The 24,470-nt window shown below is 42.6% G+C and overlaps 1 protein-coding gene across 1 annotated transcript; it reads left to right on the top strand.

The window, feature by feature from the left end:
- The first annotated feature begins 778 nt into the window (after positions 1–778).
- On the top strand, positions 779–18,721 carry LOC127577457 (CBY1-interacting BAR domain-containing protein 2-like). Its single transcript, XM_052028681.1, has 8 exons — positions 779–812; positions 1,115–1,349; positions 2,653–2,721; positions 3,514–3,615; positions 11,116–11,220; positions 11,626–11,739; positions 15,360–15,458; positions 18,602–18,721. Exons 1-8 carry the CDS (start codon positions 796–798, stop codon positions 18,719–18,721), a joined length of 861 nt encoding a protein of 286 aa, XP_051884641.1. The 5' UTR covers positions 779–795.
- The last annotated feature ends 5,749 nt before the right edge of the window (positions 18,722–24,470 follow it).

Here is a 24,470-nt window from a genome sequence, read left to right as displayed (position 1 = left end):
CCAGTCTCTGGAATTAATGTTGGCCATGTGAAACCAGAATGGCATACCTATTGGTTACCACAAAGTAATCAACAACAAGAACTGTTTACATTTATATTGTGCCTATAACTGAGCAAACCATTCTGAGGTACTTCATGGGATGATCTTCATGAATAAAACTGGCAACAATCCAAATAGGGAGCCAGTGTAAACGAGCAAGTGTTATGTTAAAGAGGTAGCTGAAGGTAGGAGAGAGAGGTGGGGAGGTTTGGGGAAGGTACTCTGAACCTCAGGGTCTTGGCAGCTGGAGGATGGTGTACAGCTTGGAGGGGAGACTGCAGGTGGCAGGCTTCTTTTCCCTTCAAATGAATACCAGGTTTATCATTGGAGTTTCAGTTGGCAGATTTCCAACTGTAAGTGATGGGAGGTCTTTTGAAATCCACACTCCTCCTCTGGACTCCACAAGGCTTCCATTGTTTAGGAGTAAATGGAAATTCCCGTCAATCAGCAGTGTAGAGGTTCAAGACTTCTATCTTTGTGTGTGACGCTCAAACCCCTGCAGTTGTGGAGTTAAGTGACAGCAGTTCTCAAAATTGCTTAGCATTTGTATGGAATATTTAGGTTATTCTGTGTAAGAAATGTTAATTGAAGAATAAATATTGGCCAGGACTTCGGAGCCAACTGCTTTTGTAGTAAAACAAGGTAGGCTTGTTAACTACAGGGAACAGTAGACAGTGCACAGAGCTGTCAAAGAATTAGCTTCAGGATATAGTCACAGATAATTTGGTGTGTGGTTCCAGCTCAACCATTGAACACATGAGGCCACCTGAAAGGTGAGTGAGCAATGAGAAAATAACCAGAAAGCGAAGGATTGTCCTAACCTGAAATCTACACCAGTGAAGAGAGATGATGACTGCTGGAAAGTTCGAAAGAAATCAATGTCTTTTCAGCCTGGCTTAAGCACAGAAATAACTGGATCTGGCCAACACAACTCCACTTACAATATTTGAATTTGGCTGGTTTTTTATCCAGAGTTTTACTCACACATAGTTGATACCTTCCTTTGCCTGGATTTCTCACTGTAACATCTGAAGTTACTGCTTTCCTCTTTTAATTTAATTTTTGTTTTACAAAGGGATGCTCAGGTCAAGATCATGGAGGGTACCGTGGCCAATGCAGAGAAGTATCTCGGCCAGTTTTGCATGCTATTGGCTTCTTACACCCGGAAGACAGCCAGACTGAGAGACAAGGTTGACCTCCTGATAAGACAGATCATGGACTTTGCAAACACAGAGAACCCAGAGTTACGAAGATGCCTTAAGGACTTTGGAGAGGAGTTGTCTAAAGTTCAGGACTATCGGCAGGCACAGGTAAAAGTTTTCATGCAAGTGCTGTTTACTGGATGGTCAACAGCTGTAAATTATTTGCAGGGGCAAAGAAATATTGTTATGCTTATCACTTTTTGGACCAGAGTTTGAAGCACCATAACCTATAAGACTGTTATTTTGCGCTCATTGCTGTGTTTATTATTACCATGTGTACTATTTACTCTGTGAGCTTCATGCAAGCAAGAAATTTCATTGCACCCTGGTGTATGTGACGATAAACTAATCTGAATCTGAATCTGAGAGTTGGAGAATGGTTCTAGACTGGACAGCTCTTTTTCAGCCAGCACGGCTCCCTCTGTGTCATAAGATTCTACAATAATTCAGGCTGGAAGCACAACACTGTTAATCCGAGGATTTGGTAAAAGGATCATCAAGGAATTTGTCTTATGATCGAGAACTAATTGAGGGCAAGAAAATCCTTCCTATTGATAAAAAAAAATCCAGTTTATTAACCAGAACCCTATGTGCACGTGGGTACAGTCAATGGCTGCCTGCTCTTGTGGTAAGATAACAATGTTGGAAAATTGGAAAATCCCAATACCTGAAGTGCCATCTTCTCATTAAAATGACAAAAGATGGAATCCTTCCTTTGTAATTATAAAGCCTGGGTAACTGTTTTGATGCTGCAATGGGCAGAGAAATGCGTAGATCTGGAATGATCCAGTTGCCAAGACGTCGAGACTCACAGTCACCTTGATAAATACATAGAATCCATTCTAGGGCTCAATAGCATGGCTAAAGGTTGTCCCACAGAAGGTCACACACCTCTGATGACAGTCTTGGAAGCATCATTCATCAGACAATCTGAAGCCTCTAAAGACCTTCTGCACATAATATTTTCACAGATGGCAATTTAGGTGCCTGCTGTCCTTTGTTCCTCGACCCTCTCTGAATGGCCTTCCATGCCTACCCCAAAACCTCCAGTAATGCAATCTGCCAGCACTGTTACCACTGAGGCATCAATTGCTTGAGGAGCTCAGTTGCTAAATGCTAGAAAAAAAAACCTTCCTGTCAGTTATAATGCATGCCACAAACTTTGAGCAGCATGCAGCCAATTTCAAAGGCTGCCCAGTCAGGTGACCAGATGTCAGCACCAGCTCCTTTTAAACTGTGAGTAACGCAAGAATATAGCAATGTAGTGGTCCTAGTTCCAGTTCATTTTATACTGCTCACTTAGTTATATTTTTGTATTGTAACTTCACAGTTAGGTTTGTTGCAGCACTTTGTTTCCCACATTGGTGATTGATCTAATTCCTTAATTGCTTTCCATTCTGAATTATTTTAGGTGGAGAGATTGGATGTCAAGGTTATCGGACCACTAAAGACTTATGGACCACTGACAAAATCCAAACGGGTATCTTGTTTCCTCATCTGTGTTATTGTGTTCTTCTTTAAGTAGAAGCTGAATTAAGGAAAATTCTCCCATTCAAATACAAAAAGCTCCTTTTAAGGAATGAATTGCATTTATATAGCACCTTTAATGCAGTAGAATAGAGTCATACAACATGGAAACAGGCCCTTTGGCCCAACTTGTCCATGCCGACCAAGATGTCTATCTGAGTTAGTCCCATTTGCCTGCATTTGGCCCCTACTCCTCTCGGCCTTTCCTATCCGAGATACTTCCCATATCCCATAAGGGCAGGCATGGTAGTGTAGCGGTTAGCGTAACACTTTACAGCGCCAGTGACCCGGGTTCATTTCCGGCCACTGTCTGTAAGGAGCTTGTATGTTCTCCCCGTGTCTGCGTGGGTTTCCTCTGGGTGCTCCAGTTTCCTCCCACATTCCAAAGACGTACGAGTTAGGAAGTTGTGGGCATGCTATGTTGGCGCCAGAAGCGTGGCGACACTTGCAGGCTACCCCCAGAACACTAAGCAAAAAGGTGCATTTCACTGTGTGTTTCGATGTACACGTGACTAATAAAGATAATTTACCTTACCTTGAGATGCTGCCTGACCTTCTGAGTTCCTCCAGCGTTTTGATGGGTTTCCAACAGGTTCCCATGGGATTCCCAAAACCAAAAGCTTTATACAAAGGAATCAGTGTTCCTGTTACAATAAAAAGATAAATTAACTAATTACAATACCAGATGGTAAAAGTTTATACATTTTAACCACTTCTTTACTCTTTACTTCTTCACCTTAATCAGGCAGATGTCAAAAAATTTAACAGTGTCAGAAATCGTGAAATGAAAGAACTGGAGGTTCTGCAAAAGGTGAAACAAAGGAACCCCTCGGACAGGCAAGGAATTGTATCCTTTTGACATAAAAAATTAATCTTCATTCATTCAGCTACTGAAATAATGATAAAATTATACTTTACTTAATTCTGGTGTGATTGATGGGCTGGATCATCTCAGGTAGCATCAGCTGTATCAAGGAAGCATCACAGCAGTTTACCACAAGACACCAGACAGGTGGTGTATAAAATCATTGAGAGAGAGAGGTGTACAAAATCATGAGGGGCATAGATAGTGTGAATGCACATGTCTTTTTTCCCAGGGAAAGGGAACCAAAAACTAGAGGGCATAAGTTTAAGGTGAGAGGGGGGAGGTTTAAAAAGGACCTGAGGGGCAACTTCTTCACGCAGAGGGTGGTACAGATATGGAATGAGCTCCAGAGAAAGTAGTTGAAGCAGGTACAATAACAACACTTAAAACACATTTGGATAAGTACATGAATGGGAAAGATTTTGATGGATGTGGGCCAAATATGGGACTAACTTTGCTGGGACCATGGTTGGCATGGACGAATTGGGCCGAAGGGCCTGTTTCCGTGCTGTATTACTCTATGACTCTATGACCAGATCTTTCCTCATTCCCACCTTTCCTCCCTCCACCATTTTATAATATTGAAATCTGGCAAGCATGGAGATCATCTGATCAAGTCTTCCTTGATCTATTTTGCTTATTTTTCTGCTTTTTCCCCCAATCTTTGTACTTACTGGTTTCACTTATCATTTAAAAAATTTTATTGAAAAAGTATTCTAAACTATCTACCAAATGACATCTATGTGTTTAGAAGATCTGTTAAGCAACAGCTCAGTTTTCACATTCTCCTCCTTACTTTCAGAGCCCTTCAATGTCTCATTCCTCTCTATCGCTTAGATCTCCTGCAACCTGCCAGTGCTCCAGGAATCTATGCTCCTCCGGTTCTGGAGCATCCCCTGAATTTAATCGCTTTACCATCAGAAGCCCTGCCTCCAGCAGCCAAGTACCTTGGCCCTGGAAATCTCTCCCTTAAAACCTCTACCTCATTCTTGTCCTTAAGACTCTCCTTAAATCTCACCTCTTTTGACCATGCTTTCAGTCATCTGCCATGTAAATTCTGTTTGACAGCACTCCAGTGAAGTGCTTTCGGACATTTTCTTTTATTATAAAGTTACCTGATTAATACAAGTTTTTCTTATATCCACTGATTTTATGTTAGAATGTAAAACAGTTAAATGTGTATTATTCCATGTTGTGGTTAAATCCCCATTAATAAACCTTCAATAGTGATATCATAATAAATGCATAAAAATAGTAGAGACCAATAACATTTGCTAGAGTACATTTGCAAATATATTGCACCAATCTGTTAAATTCACAGTGAGTACATTTACAGTGACTCTAACAATATAATGAGCAATTTAGTGTGCAAAATTAAGCACCATTTGTCAGATTATGAGCCATTGTGAGCATAACAGAAACAGATGGCAGTTCTGGGAAAGGAGCCCATTTCTAGTCGAGAAAGTGATTGGAAGTTCTTTTTCCCCCAATTGTTTCATTCATCTATGTGCCACTTTACTGACCAGTTAAAAGTTGCCTGTTAAAAGTTAGAAATTACATTAGGTCAGGTCAATGAGGTCGTCTAGGTTCACTTCTGGAAGGACAACAGTGAACTAATTGCCTTTTTATCTACAGCTTCACTGTGACTTTTACTCATTCACTGTTTTTATTTCCATATATTTTAACCAAATAGATTCACACTGGGATTACAATATACTCTCAAGATTATTTATCCAGGCCTCTGGAATACTAAATCAATAACATAAGTAGTCCACTACCATACCCATACTAGTCTGCAAGCCCTTTGAAACCCCTGCTTGAAACATCGTATCAGATACTGCTTTCCAAAAGTTGGCCAGGTTAACAAAGAATCCCATTGGGAGACATTTCCAAGCATGGCACAGAGCTCAAAACTTCTCTCAAGGGTTCGAATTTCAGAATATCACAAACACACCTCATCAACTTCTAATAAAAGTCACATGGAAGCTTTACCAGTAAAGGGAGCATGTTCCAATACAGGAACAAATAAAAAAGCTTGAGTTGATAATGCTTAATACCCTATCCAACTGCACAACCACTCCCCTGGTACTTTGCTGGCATATCAGCATGGATTGTTATAATTAACCCACTGGAGTGAGGCTTGAATTCAGGTCTCTTTGAATCTGAGATGAGAGTGCTACCAACTGAGTCCCCAGCTGACACTTGACATCACATTAGAAACCAAAGATAATGTTAACCCAATGAGCTACTGAGCCAAATGCACCAGCATGAATTCCCAGCCTGTGTGGAGTCAGCCAACGCCACCCAGGGTTAAATTAGTAATGCTAGCTTGGTCTCTGGACTTCAGTGCCTCAGGACAAATCCATGTACCTGTCCAACTATCTTTTAAATGTTGTTATTGTACCTGCCTCAACCACTTCCTCTGGCACTTCATTCCACATACATACCACCCATTGTGTAAAAAGTTGCACCTCAAGTTCTTAGTAAATCTTTCCCCTCCCACCCTAAACTTATGCCCTCTTGATTCCCCAACCCTGGGAAAAAGGCTAAGAGTAAACACGGGCAATCTGGCACAGCGATCCCTATGGAAGGAAATGTTGGGTGAGGAAAATATTGGGATTGCTTCCATTGCTTTCCCACACACTATGTGAGGACAATGGCCAGTTGGATCCATTATCACTGGGTGAATGGCCACCATGAAACTGGAACCACTGCTACCAGTGAAGAAACTGTTGGGTGAAAAATGAATGTGAAGCACATCAAAAAACACCCACCATCTCACCACTCAGAGGCCTAAAAACTTCCTCTCAAGTAGACTGGGAGAGGTGTTGTAGTGCTGCAATGGAACCTTGTCTGCCTGGATGGTGGTGGGAAAGGCAGCAAGGAATCCCACTGGACAGCAACCTTCCAACAAGGAAAAGCAATTGTTTTGAATACAATCGTCTCCAAGACTGAATATCCCACTACGGTCTGAGGTCATTTCTCAAATAATCAGTCATAGACTCAAAAAGTAATATACAGCAATGAAACAGGTCCTTCTGCCCAACTGGTCCATGCCGACCAAGATGCCTCATCCAAGCTAGTTCCACCTGCTAACATTTGGCCCATAACCTTCCAAACCTCTCCAATCTATGTACCAGTCCAACCATCTTTTAAATGTTGTCATTGTACCTGCCTCAACCACTTCCTCTGGCACTTCATTCCACATACATACCACCCTTTGTGTAAAAAGTTGTCCCTCAAGTTCTTATTAAATCTTTCCCCTCCCATCCTAAACTTATGCCCTCTTGATTCACCAACCCTGGGAAAAAGGCTGAGTGGATTCACCATCCCAATGCCCCTCGTGATTTTATACACCTCTGTAAGATCACTTCTCAGTCTCCTACAGTCCAAGGAATAAAGTCCTAGCCTACCCAACCTCTCCCTATAATTCAGTCCCTCAAGTCCTGGCAACATCCTTGTAAATCTTTTCTGCACTCCTTCCAGTTTAATAACATATTTCCTATAGCAGGATAACCAAAACTGAACAATACTCCAAGTGCAGCCTCGCCAGCGTCCTGTAGAACTGCACCATGACCTCTGAACTTTTATTCTGAATGCCCTGTCTTATGAAGGCTAGCGTGCCAAAAGCCTTCTTCACCACCCTGTCTACCCGTGACCCCACTTTCAGTGAACCATGTACTTGTACTCCAAGATCCCTCTGTCCTTCAACATTCCCCAGGGCTCTGCTGATCACAGTGAAAATCCTACCTTGATTTGACTTTCCAAAATGCAACTTACCTGAATTAAACTCCATTTGCCATTCCTCGGCCCACTTACTCAGCTGATCAAGATCCCCCTGTGATTTTTGATAACCTTCTTCATTGTCCACTATACCACCTATTTTAATGTCACCTGCAAACTTACATGCCTTGTACATTCTTATTTAAATTCAGTCCTCCAGAATGTGAGTAGAACACAAGCCATTTTTCATTTCTATGCCTCTCATCTTAAAGATTGTTTCTTAGCTGTCTCTTTGTGATCACACCTTATGAAAGTTGATATGCATTCTCTGTACGCCCAATATTGTTTCAATTTATTCTTTTATGCACTGTGGTGTTGCTGACATCTGGTGCCCATTGCTGATTATGCTCAAGAAGGTGGTGGTGAGCCACTTACTTAATGGGTATAATCAGTATGACGAAGGTGCATGAGAGTGTTGTTGTAGGAAGGAGGTTCTGGGATTTAGATCCAGTGACAATGAAGGAACGCCAATATATTTCCACGTCAGTTTGATGAGCAACACTGAGGGAAACTGCAAGTGGTGGTGTTCCCGAACATCTGGTACCTCAGTTCATGTTGGTAGTAGAGGCTGTGGATTTGGGAGGAGTTGTAGAAAGAAATGAAACGTTCCACATTTTGTGGACATGTCACTGTTATTGAAATTTAAAATGTAAGTGAAACTGGATATTGCGATATAACGTTGCTATTTTCTTCCTTAATCAATGGTCCTAGTCACTGGTAAGTGTGCACCTTTCAAATCTGTATCTCAGAAATAAAGTTTCCAAAACAGCTTGGAAACAGAAGTTTTCTAAAGATTGACTAACCATGTTAATGATGCAGTTTGCCACATTTGAGCTCGGAACTGATTGCTTTACTGGATTCGAGTGGTAACTAAGGAATTCAATATTGATCGAAGCCCATTGGGGTGAAATTAATCTCTAATTAGTGGATTGAATTGTTGGGAGATGCATCTAATCACCACTTGATATTGCAACTTTTAGCACCAGAGACCAAAGGCCAATTTTTCCCCATCCTTATCTTAACTCCACTGAATTCCCAGTCAACAGAAGTGCTGCCCAAAATAGAGTTGACCTGACAAAGATCTCAGGTTCTTGAAGTTTGGGTTGCACTGCATGAACTGATGGGTGTTGAGATTATGGCATTGGACTCAAAACGATGGGCTTGGTAGGGAAAAGACAGACAGGAATCTCATTGGTAATCATTATCCAGTGACAACCTTGTAAGGGAAATCATTTTTTTCAATGATTGAGTGGTCAATCAAGTGATCCCGGGAATGAAAGGCTTATCATATGAGGAGCATTTGACGGCTCTGGGTCTGTACTCAATGGAGGTCAGAAGGATGAGGGGGGTTCTCATTGAAGCCTACCGAATACTGAAAGGCCTGGATAGAGTGGACTTGCAGAGGATATTTCCATTAGTAGGAGAGTCTAGGATCTCAGGGCACAGCCTCAGAACAAAGGGAGGCCTCTTTCAAACTGAGATGAGGAAGAATTTCTTCAGCAAGAGGGTGGTGGATCTGTGGAATTCTTTGCCACACGGGGGGTGGAGGCCAAGTCATTGGGTGTATTTAAAGGCAGAGACTGACAAGTTCTTGACTGGTAAGGAGGTTAAGGGTTACGGGGAGAAGGCAGGAGAATGGGGTTGGAAAAAAAAATCAGCCACGATTGAATGGCGGAGCAGACTTGATGAGCCAAATGGCCCAACTCTGCTCTAATATCTTATGGTCAGGATTGTGCCAGAACAAGATGATCCTCAGGCCTGACAGACCCACACCCAAAGAATGATCACTGAGACATAAAGTAACACAGAAAGTAACACAGCATCTAACCTGGTGCATGGAATCAGCTGAAGCCAATGACGATTAAAGGCACTGTTGAAAATTTGCTTCACTATGGACAGTGAACCATGTGTAATGTGAACACATACACACCAGGAGCATTGTCAATGTCTGACTGGATAACCACACAGCAACCAGCACTGCCCTTCCTTTCAAGCAGAAACATTGCATTTTCCAGCATTTAATGTTTCTAGTCATGTCAACCATTAATTGATTTCTGAAAATGTTTTCCTGGAGTGTTCCTTTAGCTAATTGTGAGATCAGTAAATAATACATGATTTTTCTGATTAATTGCTGTAGTCTGCCTTGGTGAAGGTAAGCGATTGACCTGTGCGCCTTCTTCAAGTATCTGATGTGATGTGATCTGTACTCACTCTGGCTGATTTCCCATACTGTTGCTCGGGGTAGGAAAGGGAAAGTTGCAGGAAGTATGTTAACTGAGAGAGGAAGTGCATCCTTCCTGCAGGCTGTGAAGGAAAGAATTTGCCTCTCTCCTGTTCTCCTGTAAGATCCTGGAAGTAGGCCTCTCACTCTCAAGGCCAACCACTACTGCCCATCCAGATTGCCTCTTGAAAACTCAGTGCCGAGTTGCCTTCTTGATATGCAGTAGTCCGAGGGGGGATGTTTCTCCCTGTACTGATTGGTAGTGAAATCCAGGATAATAACTCTGCCTCATAAACAATAAGCTCGGGAAAGTTTTTCCCTGCTGGAATCAAACCAGGGTGTGAGGTTAGCATCTAACACATTGCTCAAGTTCTACCTTACTGTTGTTGGTTTAACCACTCCAAAAATCACTGAAGCTGCTTGCATTGTGACAGATCGTTTGGTAGCCACAGGTCAACCCTGGCATTATAGTGACTTAATAACTTAGAAACAGGGGAATGCCTTTCTGATGCTCAAGTATGCTCTGCTATAGAATTAGATTTGTTCAAGGGATATGGATGCCACTGGTTATGCCAGCATTTATTGTCCATTGCTAATTACCCTCCACTGAGCAGGCAGTTAACCATACTGATGGGCCTGGAATAACAGACAAACCAGGCCAGAATGGCACATTTCCTTCCCTGCTGGGAATTAGTGAACAAGATGGGTCTTTACAACCACCTGGTAGTTTCACAGCTAACATTATAGAGATTAGCTTTCTTTTAATTCCCAATTTCATTTGAGTATAAATTCCTAGCTGTTGCCATAACGGGATTCAAACTCGTCTCTCTGCATCAAAGAAAAGAGAAACGGAATTAATATTTCAGGTCAAAGACCCTTTGTCCGACCTGAAAGATGAACTGTTTCTCTTTCCACAGATGGTGTCTCTCCTACTGAGTGTTTCCAGTATTTTCTTGTTTATTTCCAACATCTACAGTTATTTTGATTTACATTTCTGCATCAATGGTCCAGATGATTTGATGCTGTGACAGGTTTGAAATCAGGGGCACAGTATTTTGGAAGCAAGGATGTAGGTCATTGTCCAGTCAATCCAGCACTCATGAACATGAGAAAGATACGGTCTTTGTTTCTGACCCTTCCTTCTAGCTAGACTTTCTATTATGTGCTGTAGTTCACTAGAAATAGTTTCAAAAACTAAATTGAACAACCCATCAACCCTAATAGAGAAGAGATAGTAGGACATTGCGCTCTAAAAAACAGATTACAATACATGCACGTTTATTTCTGCTGTTCAGAAATATAAAAGGCTAACCTGTTTAATCTCAGAGAAATGTGTGCTTCATTTTGCACGTCGTTCCCTTTCCTGCAGCTTCAAGCGCAACATGTGTTTCAGACAGTGGTGAATCTGTACAAAGGTTATTTGATGCCTCCATGTTATAGAGTCTGACTGAACCAGAGTGTTGATTTTTCTCCCCCAGGCTGAAGCCAACGTGCAGAAGGCTTCAGTCGATGTCAATCACACTACACGTCAGCTGGAGGAGATCATTTTCAAATTTCAGAAGCAGAAACTCAAGGACCTGAAGGTATGAGGATAGGAATCAAGCTATTCATTGATAATTTAGAGGTTAGTTTCCTACCTTACTTAAAGACTTTTCTTTGCTCCACTGTTACCAGGTTCAAAGGATTCTGCATGTCGTCACTCGGTCTTTCTGAGCCGTAGTATTGCTTCGGACTATGATCTTTGGATATTAGCAGCACCAGTTTCCCAAGTGACTTTCTCTGTTTTTCAGTCCTATTGCTCTCAGTCCTCTATGAGCACTGGTTTTCTCTGTAACAAGAACTGCATTTCTCAATGCACCATCAAAACAGGGGTCTTGAGAGAGCCCAGAGCAGAGGCAAAGGACTCATCCAAGGCTGGGCCTTGATCACCATATCAGGGTTCCTTTTGCCGGAAATCAAATCATTTTGTTTTGCTTTTTTCCCCACAGGATATCTTCTCAAACTTTGTGACAATTGAGATGACATTCCATGCCAAAGCCCTTGAGGTGTACACAAATGCCTTCCAATGTTTGAACAACTTTGACGAAGGGAAGGACCTGGAGGTATGAGTGAGAGTAACTGAATTCAGTTCCAGTACAAAATATGCTTTGATTTTTTTTTCAAAAATCAAACGATAAATGAAAGCACAGAACTTTTTGAGCATAGCGTCAGCAAGGCTGACAAACTAGCAAACAAAGACGAGACAAAGAGTGGTCAGAAATCTATGGACTGAAGAGTGGAGCTCCCAACCCTGCCTGACCTTTCTGATGTCAAAAGCTCTTTGCCTGAGCTACAGGCATGTTGGAAGATGCCTTCAACAAGCCAGCACAATTGTCTGAAACACTGGTTCAACATATAAAAATGTTGAAATTTTTACAGGCATTAGAACCTTCAAAGTTATTGCATGAACATATGAATAATGATGGATAGGCTTCGTCCAGCCTGTCCTACATAGTTATCATACCTCTGACTATCACAATAAATACACATTCCACTCAAAGATAATTTCCTGAGAGAGGCAAAGAACAATTTGGGGAAAAAAATGGGAATTTTCTCAAGAAGCCCAAGGAAATCAAAATTAGTTCGGAAGGTTACAATGGACAGTATTCCTTGCAATGCTTACCTAGGTATGAAGAGATGATGTCTGCCTCATCCAAGAACTCATTTAGCTTGAAGAAACAGTGGGTCAGTTTTGTTGGGAAAGAGAGTGGGGTGTTCCACAGGTCCTCTACTCTTTGGAAAAAGAACCATCCCTCGATATCTAGTCTCGGCAAATTAAGTCATGATTCCCTGTCCCAACTAATCTTAGAGCTCTCCCTTCACCTCTTCCAAAGTCACCTTATCACCCACAATGTGTGAAGGCTAAGGCTGGGCATGCTGAGGTCCAACCAAGGTTTGTGCAAGGACAAGATCATTTGCCTTTACTCGCAGCTAATGCTCTGAGTGGACCCCAGCAACCTAGATATCGTTTCACAACATTGCACATAAACTTTTACGCACTAAGGCTCCCAGATTCGCATTTCTCTCCACTTCCCTATCTGGGAATTCTCCAAATTTGACCAGAAGTTTGCAGTAATTTCCAGTGAACTGGACCCATGACCTCTCAGGCTGTAGTTGACAGACTGCAAATGGCACAAGAATACTGTAACTCCATATCAAGATGAACATGCACCACTTGGAGATTGCCCTAAGCCAGGAAAACCCAGGATGGGTAATATATACACAGGCCTGAGGATAGGTACAGATACGTCCAGATACACACGACTGACATTTGCAGCCAACATGCAGGTTTCAGACTGCGTGTAATGCAGATGTGTTAAAGTCAAAGTCGAGTTTATTGTCATATGCACAAGTACATGTGTGCACAGGTGCAACGAAAAACTTACCTGCAGCAGCATCACAGGCACGTAGCATCAGAGACACAACATTCATAAGAAAAACATAAATTAAACCTAAATTATACACTATTTTTACAAGAGAAAACACAATTAGCACAAAAAAGTCCATTCTGGAGCAAAGTGATCAATGTGTTACAATACTGAGGTTGTCATTAGGATTGTGCAGGTTGGTTCAAGAACCGAATGGTTGTTCTTGAACCTGGTGCTGTAGGACTTCAGGCTTCTGTACCTCCTGCCCGATGGTAGCTGAGAAGATGGCATGGCCCGGATTGGTGGGGATCTTTGATGATAGATGCTGCTTTTTTAGGGCAGCGCCTCATGTAGATATTTTCGATGGTGGGGAAGGATGTACCTGTGATGTATCTGGCAGAGTCCACTACCCCCTGCTGCTTGTTACGTTCCTGCACCTTTGAATTGCCGTACCAGACCATGACGCAACCAGGCAGGGTACTTTCAACAGTGCATCTGTAGAACTTTATTAGACATCTAAGAAAGTAAAGACGCTGGCGTGTCTTCCTTGTGATTGCATCTATGGAGAGTGGGAGTGTGATGGGGCATGGGCAGACACCCTGGAATCCCCAACACATGTGCAAACAGACAGACCCAAAGATGGGTACAGGTACACATCCTATAAGGTCGACACTGGGTGTACACAAGTAAAACCCCAATATTGGGTGCACACTGGTGGCAGGGGGACTGTGCAATAAACTCTGGACTACTGCAGGACTACTCCCCCCATCCGACACCTAATCTTCATTACACATGGGCTCAAGTCTGCATGTGAGATCCCAATGTCAGTTCTGCATATTTTTACCTACCTTAAGGCCTATGTATGGGCCCCCACCCCTTACCTTCCAGGATGAAGGGGAGTCTTCAACTGGCCGCGTTCACTGTGACTTTGGGGTGGCTCTTGTGCTGAGGATAGGGTGAGTGAGCTAGGGCTTTTCTCTTTGGAGAGAAGGAGGATGAGAGGTGACTTGATAGAGGTGTACAAGATGATAAGAGGCATAGATCGAGTGGACAGTCAGAGACTTTTTCCCAGAGCGACAATGGCTAACACGAGGGGATATAATTTTAAGGTGACTGGATGAAGATATAAGGGGGATGTCAGGGGTATGTTTTTTACACAGGGAGTGGTGGGTGCGTGGAATGCATTGCCTGCAGAGATCGTGGGGACAGATACATTGGGGACATTTAAGAGACTCTTAGATAGACACATGAATGATAGAGAAATGGAGGGCTATGTGGGAGGGAAGGGTTAGATAGATCTTAGAGCAGGATAAAATTTCAGCATAACCTTGTGGGTCAAAGGGCCTGTACTGTGCTGTAGTGTTCTATGTTCAATGTTCTGTGATTGCAGCCTGTGGTTTACAGCCTGGAAATTCTCAGGTCCAGCTCACCGGAGAAGTTCCCAATTACACCAATCTTCTTCTTAACTTCTCCCTGAATGTTCTGAATTGCATAAGACTGCAATTTCCAAATTAAATATCATTTACCAGTCAGGAGCCTAATCCCACAATAGATCAAGATACACCTGAAACAGTCAAGCACCACACACAGTACAACATTTGCTTGTATCTTAATGTCACCAGCATGGTTGTAGATCTTTCTGCAGCACGGCGGTGCAGTTAGTAGAGCTACTGCCTCACAGCTCCAGCGACCTGGGTTCAATCCTGACCTCCGGTGCTGTCTGTGTGGAGTTTGCACGTTCTCCCTGTGACTGTGTGGGTCTCCTCAAGTGCTCTGGTTTCTGCCCACATTCCAAAAATGTGCAGGTTGGTAGGTTAATCAGCCATTGCTGGTGTGTGATGTTAGAGTCTGGGGGGAGTTGGTGGAATGTGGGGAGATCAAAGTGGGCTCAGTGTAGACTGGTGCGTGATGGTCAGTGCGGACTTGTAGTCTGAGGAGTCTATTTCCGTGCTGTATGACTCTATGACTGTATTGCCTCCAAAAGTCAAATCTAGAGTATTAATAAAGCTCTGCCTCTCTGATAACATAATGAAGAGAGTGTTCCTCACCACGTCCATTCATCTTCCCCTTAACATTTAGCAAGTATAAAGTGTGCTGGACTCTGGCCTTGGTTAGGTGGGTCAGCTAAAGCATGCTTTCCTTCCCCATGTACCTTGGAAGATACTGGTGCACTGAAGACCAAAATAAAGAGCACAGTAGGAGGCAGTAGGCCATTCAGCTCCTCAATTCTGTTCCTCAGTTCTCCAGATTGCCTCTCTCAACAGATCGCTGCCAATTTTCTCTTACCTGTTGGATGTGCATTTTCTTTTCTGCAGGCGTTTAGGTCAAAGATCTGCATTAGTGAACTTGAGAATGATGCCCGTCCATCTCAGGCTCTCAGCACCTTGGCCTCTCAACGGTCTACAGGCCGTCAGGTAATGCAGAATATTTCAACTATTGTCTCAGCAGACAGTGGGATATCACAAGCTGGGTGAATGATTTAGTGCAGCAAGAAATTAATATAGGACAGAGAAAACGGGCAGGCAGGAAAAGGCCATTTGGTCCATCAAGTCTGTCCTACATCAGGATGGATTCAGAGCTGTGTAAACCCCCTGGGCCAATAAGGGAGGAACTACCCTCCAATCACTGTCAGGGTATAGATACCAGGGGAGCATATGGATCAACATTATTCAGCAGTCATATCACTGAATGAGGCCATTCGATCCATTGAGTCTGTCCTTGGTCCGGTGAAAAGCAATATCACACCTTCTCTTTACATAGCTCCCTGCAATACTTTTCTCCTTCAACCATTAATCTGCATCCTATCTGAAGGGCACTGTTGAATCTGTTCCCATCACTCTCTCAGGGCAGTACTTCGAGAAGTAACCAAAAAGATTTTGCTTCCGGGAAAGGGTGAATTAACAGTGATAGTTGCTGCCACTTACAGCATTTGATTAATCATGAGTTATTGGCTGATAGATTATCCAGCATGTTTTTTCAACTATTCTTTTCAATTATTTTTATTAATTTTCAAATTAATACAGATTAATACATATAACATTGGTAATATTACACGTAATACAAAGAGATTGGGAGGACGATCATGACATATATAGGCATAAAGAAAAAAATATATATTCTAGGGCCCACGGTTTCTTGGTAATTAATATATTACAAAAAAAAAATCAAAAGGAGAAAGAAAAAGATTTATTATATAAAAAAAACCAAAATCGAACAAAAAATTGTAGGTAATGAAACGAAACAAACTAAAAAAAATTTCAAAAGAAAAATAAACTGGACTGATATTTCTCGATGAACAAAGAGCAGTATTATGTCGTCAACTCCTTTCCTCTAAATTCAAAGATTATTGAAAAGGGATCAATATCATATGAAAAATATTGAGTAAATGGACTCCAAACTTCCTCAAATTTAAGGGAAGAATCAACAGTGCCACTCGAATTTTTTCTAAGTTTGAACATGATATAGTTTGAGAATCACCACTCGTCTAATCACCAGCAATGTTTAGAATCAAAATGTGATTGTAAGTTGTTTACCTTACGGCGGTAACCCTCTTCCACAATGGGGTGGCAGAAAATATGTAGCTGCGTTTAAGTTTATAGTGGGTGTTGTAGAACGCTAGCGGAGGGGTGGATATCAAATAGGAAAGGTGTAACCAAGGTGAAAGTTAAAGACATTTACAACCCTTCAAATGAGGCAAGCACAACATCAGTAAGATGGATGACCTCTTGTGCCACTCCCACTTGGCAACTGTATGAGTCAGGTGACTGTAGCCTCAGACTATTATATACCCTGTGCCTGCCTCTCCCCATCCCTGTTAACCATCTGAAGATCTGGAATTGATTCAGCGGTAAGACCTTCCGGCAGAACTGGACACTCAGTACTGATCTGCTTCTCCCCCTCTTTGCCCAAAGTGCTGTACATCCCTCATTATTTTGCTTTCTGCTGAGATTTTGACCTCAGGTTCTGGAAGGGAACTTGAAACAGAGCAAATTCATGATCTCTTTTTTGGCCCGAGTTTCACAACAAAGTCTTCTAAAAAAGGAGCAGCAACCACTATTAAGAGAGATGTTAAAATACGCCAAATATTAAAGCTAAAATAAAAGTCTCACAGAGTGGAATGAAGGAAAGATGACAGGCCTGGTTTCAATTCTAACAATGTCTTCCACATAATTTCTCCAGAGCGCATAACTGGGTAGGTCCTATTTTCTCAGCGAGAGGATCAAGAATCAGGATTTGAAGTAATTGATAGAAGGAATAAAGATGACTAGAAATATATGGTGGTGGTCTGGAACACACTGCCTGACAGGGTGATAAAGGCAGAAACTCTCTTCACATTTAAAAAGTACCTGGATGTTCACTTGAAGAGCCAGGATGACATAAATAAGATGGGCTGAAAGGCCTCATACTGTGTTGTTAATTTTCTGAGATTTTCCAGGTACTTGGGTTTGTTTCATATGAGAGTAATTTGATTGATGATGCAAGGACTCTGTACAGGATGCTCGGAGAAAGCAACACCATTTACGAGCTAATTTGGGAAGACATTCCTTTACTCTGATCTATCACTGAAGTACTTTAGTGGCTCCAGTACTTAAGTGATAGAAAGTATCACTTGGGAATCCACTAAAGACTCTGGGCTTGAAATGACATTCTGCATAAATTAGTGTATTGTTTATTTTTTAAAAGTTTAAAAGACCAGACCTTGCCATTTTAAAAGATCCCTTTCAGGATATATTTGCCTGTATTTGCAGAATGGAACTTTAAATCACTTGTGGCAAAGCACAAACCCATCCTGACACCTAATTATCCCACCATCCCCACCCCCAAATCACAACCTATTCCCACCCCCACTCCAAACCACAATCCCACCACCACAATCCCAAATCCCACATCCCAAATCACACCTGTACATGAAATCACAGCCCACCCCAAATCACACCCATACACGAAATCACAGCCCACCCAAATCACACCCCGATTCCAAATCACATCTATGCACCAAATCAGAAAGCCTTCCCCACCCCCAGATCACCCGATTACACATCCAATCCTATCCCTAACTCTATATCACACCCATATCCCAAATCACCCCCATCTCCCAATCAGATCACAACCCCACCCAAAATCACACCCCACCACTCCCACTGCCCACCCCAAGTTACATCCATCCTCCAGATTACATCACCACTCAGAGGAAATGGTTGAGCAGGTACATTAACAACATTTAAAAAACACTTGGACAGGTACACGGATAGGAACGATTTAGAGGGATATGGACAAAACACAGGCAAATGGGACTAGCTTGGATGGGCATCTTGGTCAGCATGGACCAGCTGCGCCAAAGAGCCTGTTTCTGTGATGTATGACTCCACGGCTTTTTGACACCCCCATCCCAAATTAAACCCATTCCCCAAATCACTCCCACACTCGTCCCCACTTCAAATGTTTATTTTTAACTCTTCAGGGTGAGCCATCCTCTCTACAATTCACTCACAGTGTTAAGCTCCAGATACTGTTGTTGCTCTGGCCTTCCTCAAGCCTTCTTTGCATTTGTTTTCAGGAAAAGGTTTCAGAGGAGGAGCAGGACGAGGAAGAGGATGAAGAGGAGGAGGAGGAAGTTGAAGAGTTGCAGGATGTCACTGATGAAGAATACAATCAATACACAAAGACTAGAAAATGAGACATTTATCAATGACAGTTCCTGCCGTTCCCTACCTGAGAATATTCAGATAAACAGCATTTTATTTGGAAACACGTTCCTTTGCACAGCTCTCTCACCGCATAACTCCAATACTTCAGGATCAGTGAGGAATCTACCAAGGATTTTGCATTATTATTTTGCTTTGTAATACTATTTTCCAAATTATTGTTTCTGCATGCAAGATGAGTAAGATGGTATCTAAGTGAATCATTTGTGATGAGTGAATTGGTATCTAACCAAATCAATTTGTTAAGGTAAAAATCAGAAAAACGGCAGAATGAGTTAATGAAGACACAAGAGCCTGCAGCTGCTTGAATCTGGAGCAACACACAATCTGCTGGAGGAACTCAGCGGTTTGAGCAGTGTCTGTGGGGGGAATGGAATTGTCAACATTCCTGATGCAGGGTTTCAATGCGAACATCAACCATTCCTTCCCCCACGCCCACCCCCCACAGGTGCTGCTTGACCCATTGAGTTCCTCCAGCAGAATGTTTGTTGCTGCAGATTATTTAAATTTTGAAATAACATCAGAAAATGTTGGAAACACTCAGCAGGTCATTGAGAAAATCTGTGGAGAGAGAAGCTGAATTAAATACCTTTCATTAGAACTGGGAAAATGGAAAAATGTTAGTTTTAAGTTGTGAGAACGTGAAAGAGCAGTGGATAGGATTAAGGGAATATCTACGATAACCGAGGCCAGGACTGCTGAGGAGATTTCAATGCTGGTTGAAATATTAATGAGGGAAGATAGAGAGAGATAAAAAAGGGCCATGTTGAAGTTGTGAAGTGCAGGTCAGAACTGTTTGCTGAAGCTGAAACCACCATGAGAATGTTGGAAATTGGACCAGCACTATGAGCAAGTTGTCTGTGGAGCAAAGGACTGAGTTAATATTAAGATGAAGATACAGATACCTTACAGTAGAACTGGCCACTTCTGATACAAATAGAAAACGTTAACTATCTGAAATTATGGAATTCCAAAGGCTACAATCTCCCAGATGGAAGACGGGATGCTGTTCCTCAACTTGCAATGGGTTTTGTTGTAGATCGGTATAAGAGGCCACAGACTTGGGTCAGAGTGGGAGTGGGACGGGAATTAAAGTTGCAGGTGACTGGGTCACTCTTGTGGACTCAACAGAAGCATTCTGCAAAGTGGTCACCCAATCAGCATTTGGCTTCTCCGATGTAGAGGAAGCCATGTTGTGAGCACAGAATGTGGTATACCTATTGTAAGAAAAGCAGATGAATCACTTCTTCACTGGCTAGGACTGTTGAGGTATCTGGATGGTGGGAAGGGATAAGGTAAGAGAGCAGTATATTGTATCTCCTGTGGAAAGTGTGGTGAGAAGGAGAGTAGTTCATAGAGATGGAAGAAGAGACCAGAGAGTCACAAAGGGAAAGGTGTGGCTGAAGGGGTGGGGGAGGGATGGAGTGGAAGACATGACTGGTGGTGAAAGCAGAAGATGTGAAGGTGATCCTTTAAATATGGAGACAGGTGTGGTAGAAGGTAAGGACAGAGGAATCCTATCCTTGCTCTGGCAGGCAGTAGAGGGGCTGAAAGTATATCTCATCTACGTTTTGGAAACTAAATGCAGATTGGGACACTGCTTTGTGTAATGCCTTCATTCAGTCCATAAGGGCGGCTGTCACTATAATTCTTCATCTCATTCCCACTCTGGCCTCTCTGCTTCTGGTCTCCTACACTGCCCCAGCAAAGTCAAACACAAGCTCGAGGAATAACGTTTCATTGTCCTGCTGTACCCGTTACAGCCCTTCTGGACTTCGAGTTCAGTAGGTTCAGATAATCAACTATTTCAGCTTTGTATGTCACATTTCCAGCCTTCAGTCCCTCCCATCTTTTTTACTTCTTCTTTCTTCTGCTGCTAATTACTTATTCGTGTCTTCATAGACTGACCTTCTGTCATCCACTAAATGCCCTTACCCCCTCTCTCACCAGATCACCCCTTTTGTAATCTCTCCATCCCCAGCCAATCAAAGACCTTCCCTTTTGTTCTCTTCTCTCCTCTCCCCTGTCTCTGCACCCACCTCTGACTTTTCCCAGTTTGGATGAAGGGTCATTGACCGGAAACACTGTTCCTCTCTCTGCAGATGCTGCCTGATCGGTTAAATATTTCCTGTTTTATTTCATCTGCAGTTATTTGTTTTTTCATTGAAAAAGATGGAATATTTTATTCCTCTGGCAGTGGTATCATGTTTAATAAAAGTTTAGCTTAGTTCAAATATTTTTTCAATCACCCGTCAATGATTAGTTGGCCTCTTGGCATTTTTCCATATTCTTCCCTATTCCTAGAATCCTCCCTTATCCTTTATCAGAGGTTTCTTCGAACTAAACAGTAAGGAGACACTGGGTTAGAGCCACAGAGACTCATAGAATCAGACAGCATGGAAACTGGCCCTTTGGCCCATCAAGTCCATGCTGACCAGCAATCACCCATTCACCCTAGCGCTACACTAATCCTATCATTCTCCTCACATTCCCATCAACTCCCCTTGGATTCTACCACTCACTTGCACATTACAGGCAGGGACCAATTAACCCTCCAACCCACATGTCTTTGGGATGTAGGGGGAAACTGGAGGAAACCCACGTTGTCATAGGTTTGCCCCACTGTCATCAAACTAGGAAAGCGAAACAAAAGCCCCCCTTTTAGTGAACCTCCAAAAGATTTAACTCTATTAATGTAGCCAACTATGTTGGTTATCGGGCACTCCATCCCACCTCCTCAGTGCTATCCGGTCTTGGAGAGCCCCCAGCACTGCATTCTCCACCTGCAGGGCTCCTTGGGCATGGAAAACAAACAGGGAACAGAGGCAGACCACTAGGGCAAACATACTGACCGGCTATGTCCATCCCAGTCACATCTTCCATCAGTTGCACAGGAATGGAGTGGCTGATGTTTACTCTGCAACTCTGGTCAAAGATCGCAGATGTTTAGTAGTTAGATGGAGCCTGACTTTTGGACATGGAGAGAAGGGTACATAGAACATAGAACACTACAGCACAGTACAGGCCCTTTGGCCCAGAATGTTGTGCGGACATTTTATCCTGGTCCAAGATCTATCTAACCCTTCCCTCCCACATAGCCCCCTATTTTTCTAGATCTAACAAAGCAAGAGCCAGATTTCTCTGCTGCCACAATAGCTCTGCTGACACTTCTGCTTGCTGTCAACGTAAAAAGTTGGCAAGTGGTTTTATTTGGAACAACCAGAGTACCTTCGGACTTGACCATTCAGAACAAGGAAGAAATGCCACATAACTTCTCCAGGGGGTATTGGTATGGAGATTTTGGAACGTTCTTTCTGCTTAGAAAGACCAGAAAGGTCATGTAATATTTCTCCCCCATAAATATATGGTTCAACACCACTTATATCATGGAGGTGCCTGCAGCAGACTCCTGATTAAACATTGGCTGATCTATTGGCTCATGCATTAACCATGCGATGATCCAGAGGTCTCTCTGTTGTTGATTTAATAAAGCTTGTACTTCCAGTCTTAACACCCAGTTCCAGAGAGCATCCAGAGAATGCAATAAGAGAATATTAGCTATAGTAGGAGTGCAGTAATAATGCATTAACTACAGTTAGACTCCAGTACAAGTATATTAAAAAGTGATTAAGCCTTTCAGGCTTATGGAAGCTTATTTACACAGCAGTACACTGTTCTAGAGTCACACAGTACTGTAAAAATATCTGCAAATACCTCGAAATGGTAACAGGTGGTTTTGACCAGTGAAAGGACACTTGGGAATGCTTGAAAATTAGAAATAGGTACCACTGTAAAACAACTCTCAAACAAACATGACTGCATACTTTAAGGAACAATAAAGAAGAAAATAAGTACTACATTATCTATTGGATTAATTTTAATGTTTGCATTATCTGTGTCTTTCCATTGTCCATGGAAGTGCTTCCCCCTAGTTACTCTGGATAATTAAGTCAACTGTATGTTTAAGAAAAGTTTTGAAATTAATAGGTTTGCCAATTTTTTTAGTACAGCTGCATCTCTTTAGTGGGTTTTATAGGCAAACTAACTTTCTTGTTTATTCATTTACAGGAGCACCAATATTTATTGGCCATCTTTAAATACCCTTGAGAAGGTGGCTGTGGGTCACTGACTCACACTATTGAAGTCCTGGTGAAGGTATCCCCACAGGTCTGTTGGTCAGGGACTTCCAGATTTTAGGCCAAGCTACAACCAAGTAATAAATTCCCACCTCAGAATGGTGTACAATTTAGAAAGGGTCTTCCGAGGAGTGACGTTCCCAGCTGCCCTTTTCTTTTGAAGAGGAAGAGTGGTGAGTTTGGGATGTGCTGTTGAAGAAGCCTTGGCAAGTTCCTGCAGTGCATTTGACTGTCTCACAGCAGCCACAGTGCAGCCTTGGTAGAGAAAGTCAATGTTGCTGCAAAGAAGGAAAGTGGGATTCCTCTGAAATGCTTGTGGAAAATTCAGCAGAGGCTGGATGTTGACCTACATCATGAACTGAAATAGGAAGGAAATTGAAATATTCACTCATGAGGTGTCTCAGTTGAACATATTGATTTGAGTATGGCTGCTTGTGTCTAAAAACTAGCTGATTTGCTGTGGTGTGTCCTTGAGTTTGGAGCATAATGATGTAACTGCATTCCACGTAGCCTGCCTCTTTAAAGCCACAAAGTGCAAACCCTGTGGCAAAGTGCTCCAAATGAGCACATCTGGAGTGAGTTTAAGGCTTGTTGCTTCATGTTGTGGGAAGTTTCTATTGAATGGTGGCTGCTCGTAAATCAGTGGCTGCTGCCCATGGGAAGAGGCCGAATTTTCATGGTCACAGAAGTCACCAGGAAATGGCTGGACATGTTTTCTTTAAAAAAAAGAGGGGTAGTGATTTTAGTTTGCTCCTTTATGAAAAGGCACAGTGACACAACTAGTAGAAGTGCTGCATCACTGCTCCAGAAACCCAAGTTCAATCCTGACCTCAAGTGCCACCTGTGTAGAATTTGTACATTCTCTTGTGAATGTGTTTCCTCTGCGTGTTCCAGCTTCCTCCCACGTCCCAAAGATGTGCAGGTTGTTTGGTTAATTGGCTGCTGTAAATTGTTTCCAGTGTGTAGGTGAGTGGTAGAATCTGGTGGGGGGGGGGGGGGGGGAGGGGAAGTTAATGAGAATGCGGGGAGAATAAAAGTTGGGATTAATGCCAGAGAAAATGGTTGAGCAGGTACAATAACAACATTTAAAAGACATTTGAACATGTACATAGATAAGAAGTTTAGCGGGATATGGGTCAAACATAGGCAAATGGGAACAGCTTAGATGGGCATCTTGGTTGGCATAGATGAGTTGGGCTGAAGGGCCTTTTCCGTGCAGTATGACTCTATGAATCTAATGTAGGATGAGTGTAACTGGGCAGTTGATGACAGGCACAGACTTGCCTTGACAAATGAAGTGCAATTGTGAGTATCTCGACTTGTGTGAATTTCCATTCACAATGTTGCAACTGGGCTTCCATCACTCGTATGGGTGCTGAATGTTCCAGATATCAGCACACTCATTCTGGTGAAAGGGAGCAATACACAGGAGCACAGTCATTCTGTCAGAGACAGGAGAGACTGCAGATGCTGGAATCTGGATCAAAAGAATCATTCTGACAGCAGATCGTGTGAATGCTTTGCGGATCGCTTGCAATCAGTCCACGGGTGTCACCCCGAGCTTCTAGTGGCCTGTCATTTCTCC

Source organism: Pristis pectinata, chromosome 13 (assembly GCF_009764475.1).
Source record: "Pristis pectinata isolate sPriPec2 chromosome 13, sPriPec2.1.pri, whole genome shotgun sequence".
NCBI classification, from domain to species: Eukaryota; Metazoa; Chordata; class Chondrichthyes; order Rhinopristiformes; family Pristidae; genus Pristis; species Pristis pectinata.
Note: the sequence above shows the minus strand (reverse complement) of the source record. Positions and strands in the feature narration are given on the sequence as shown.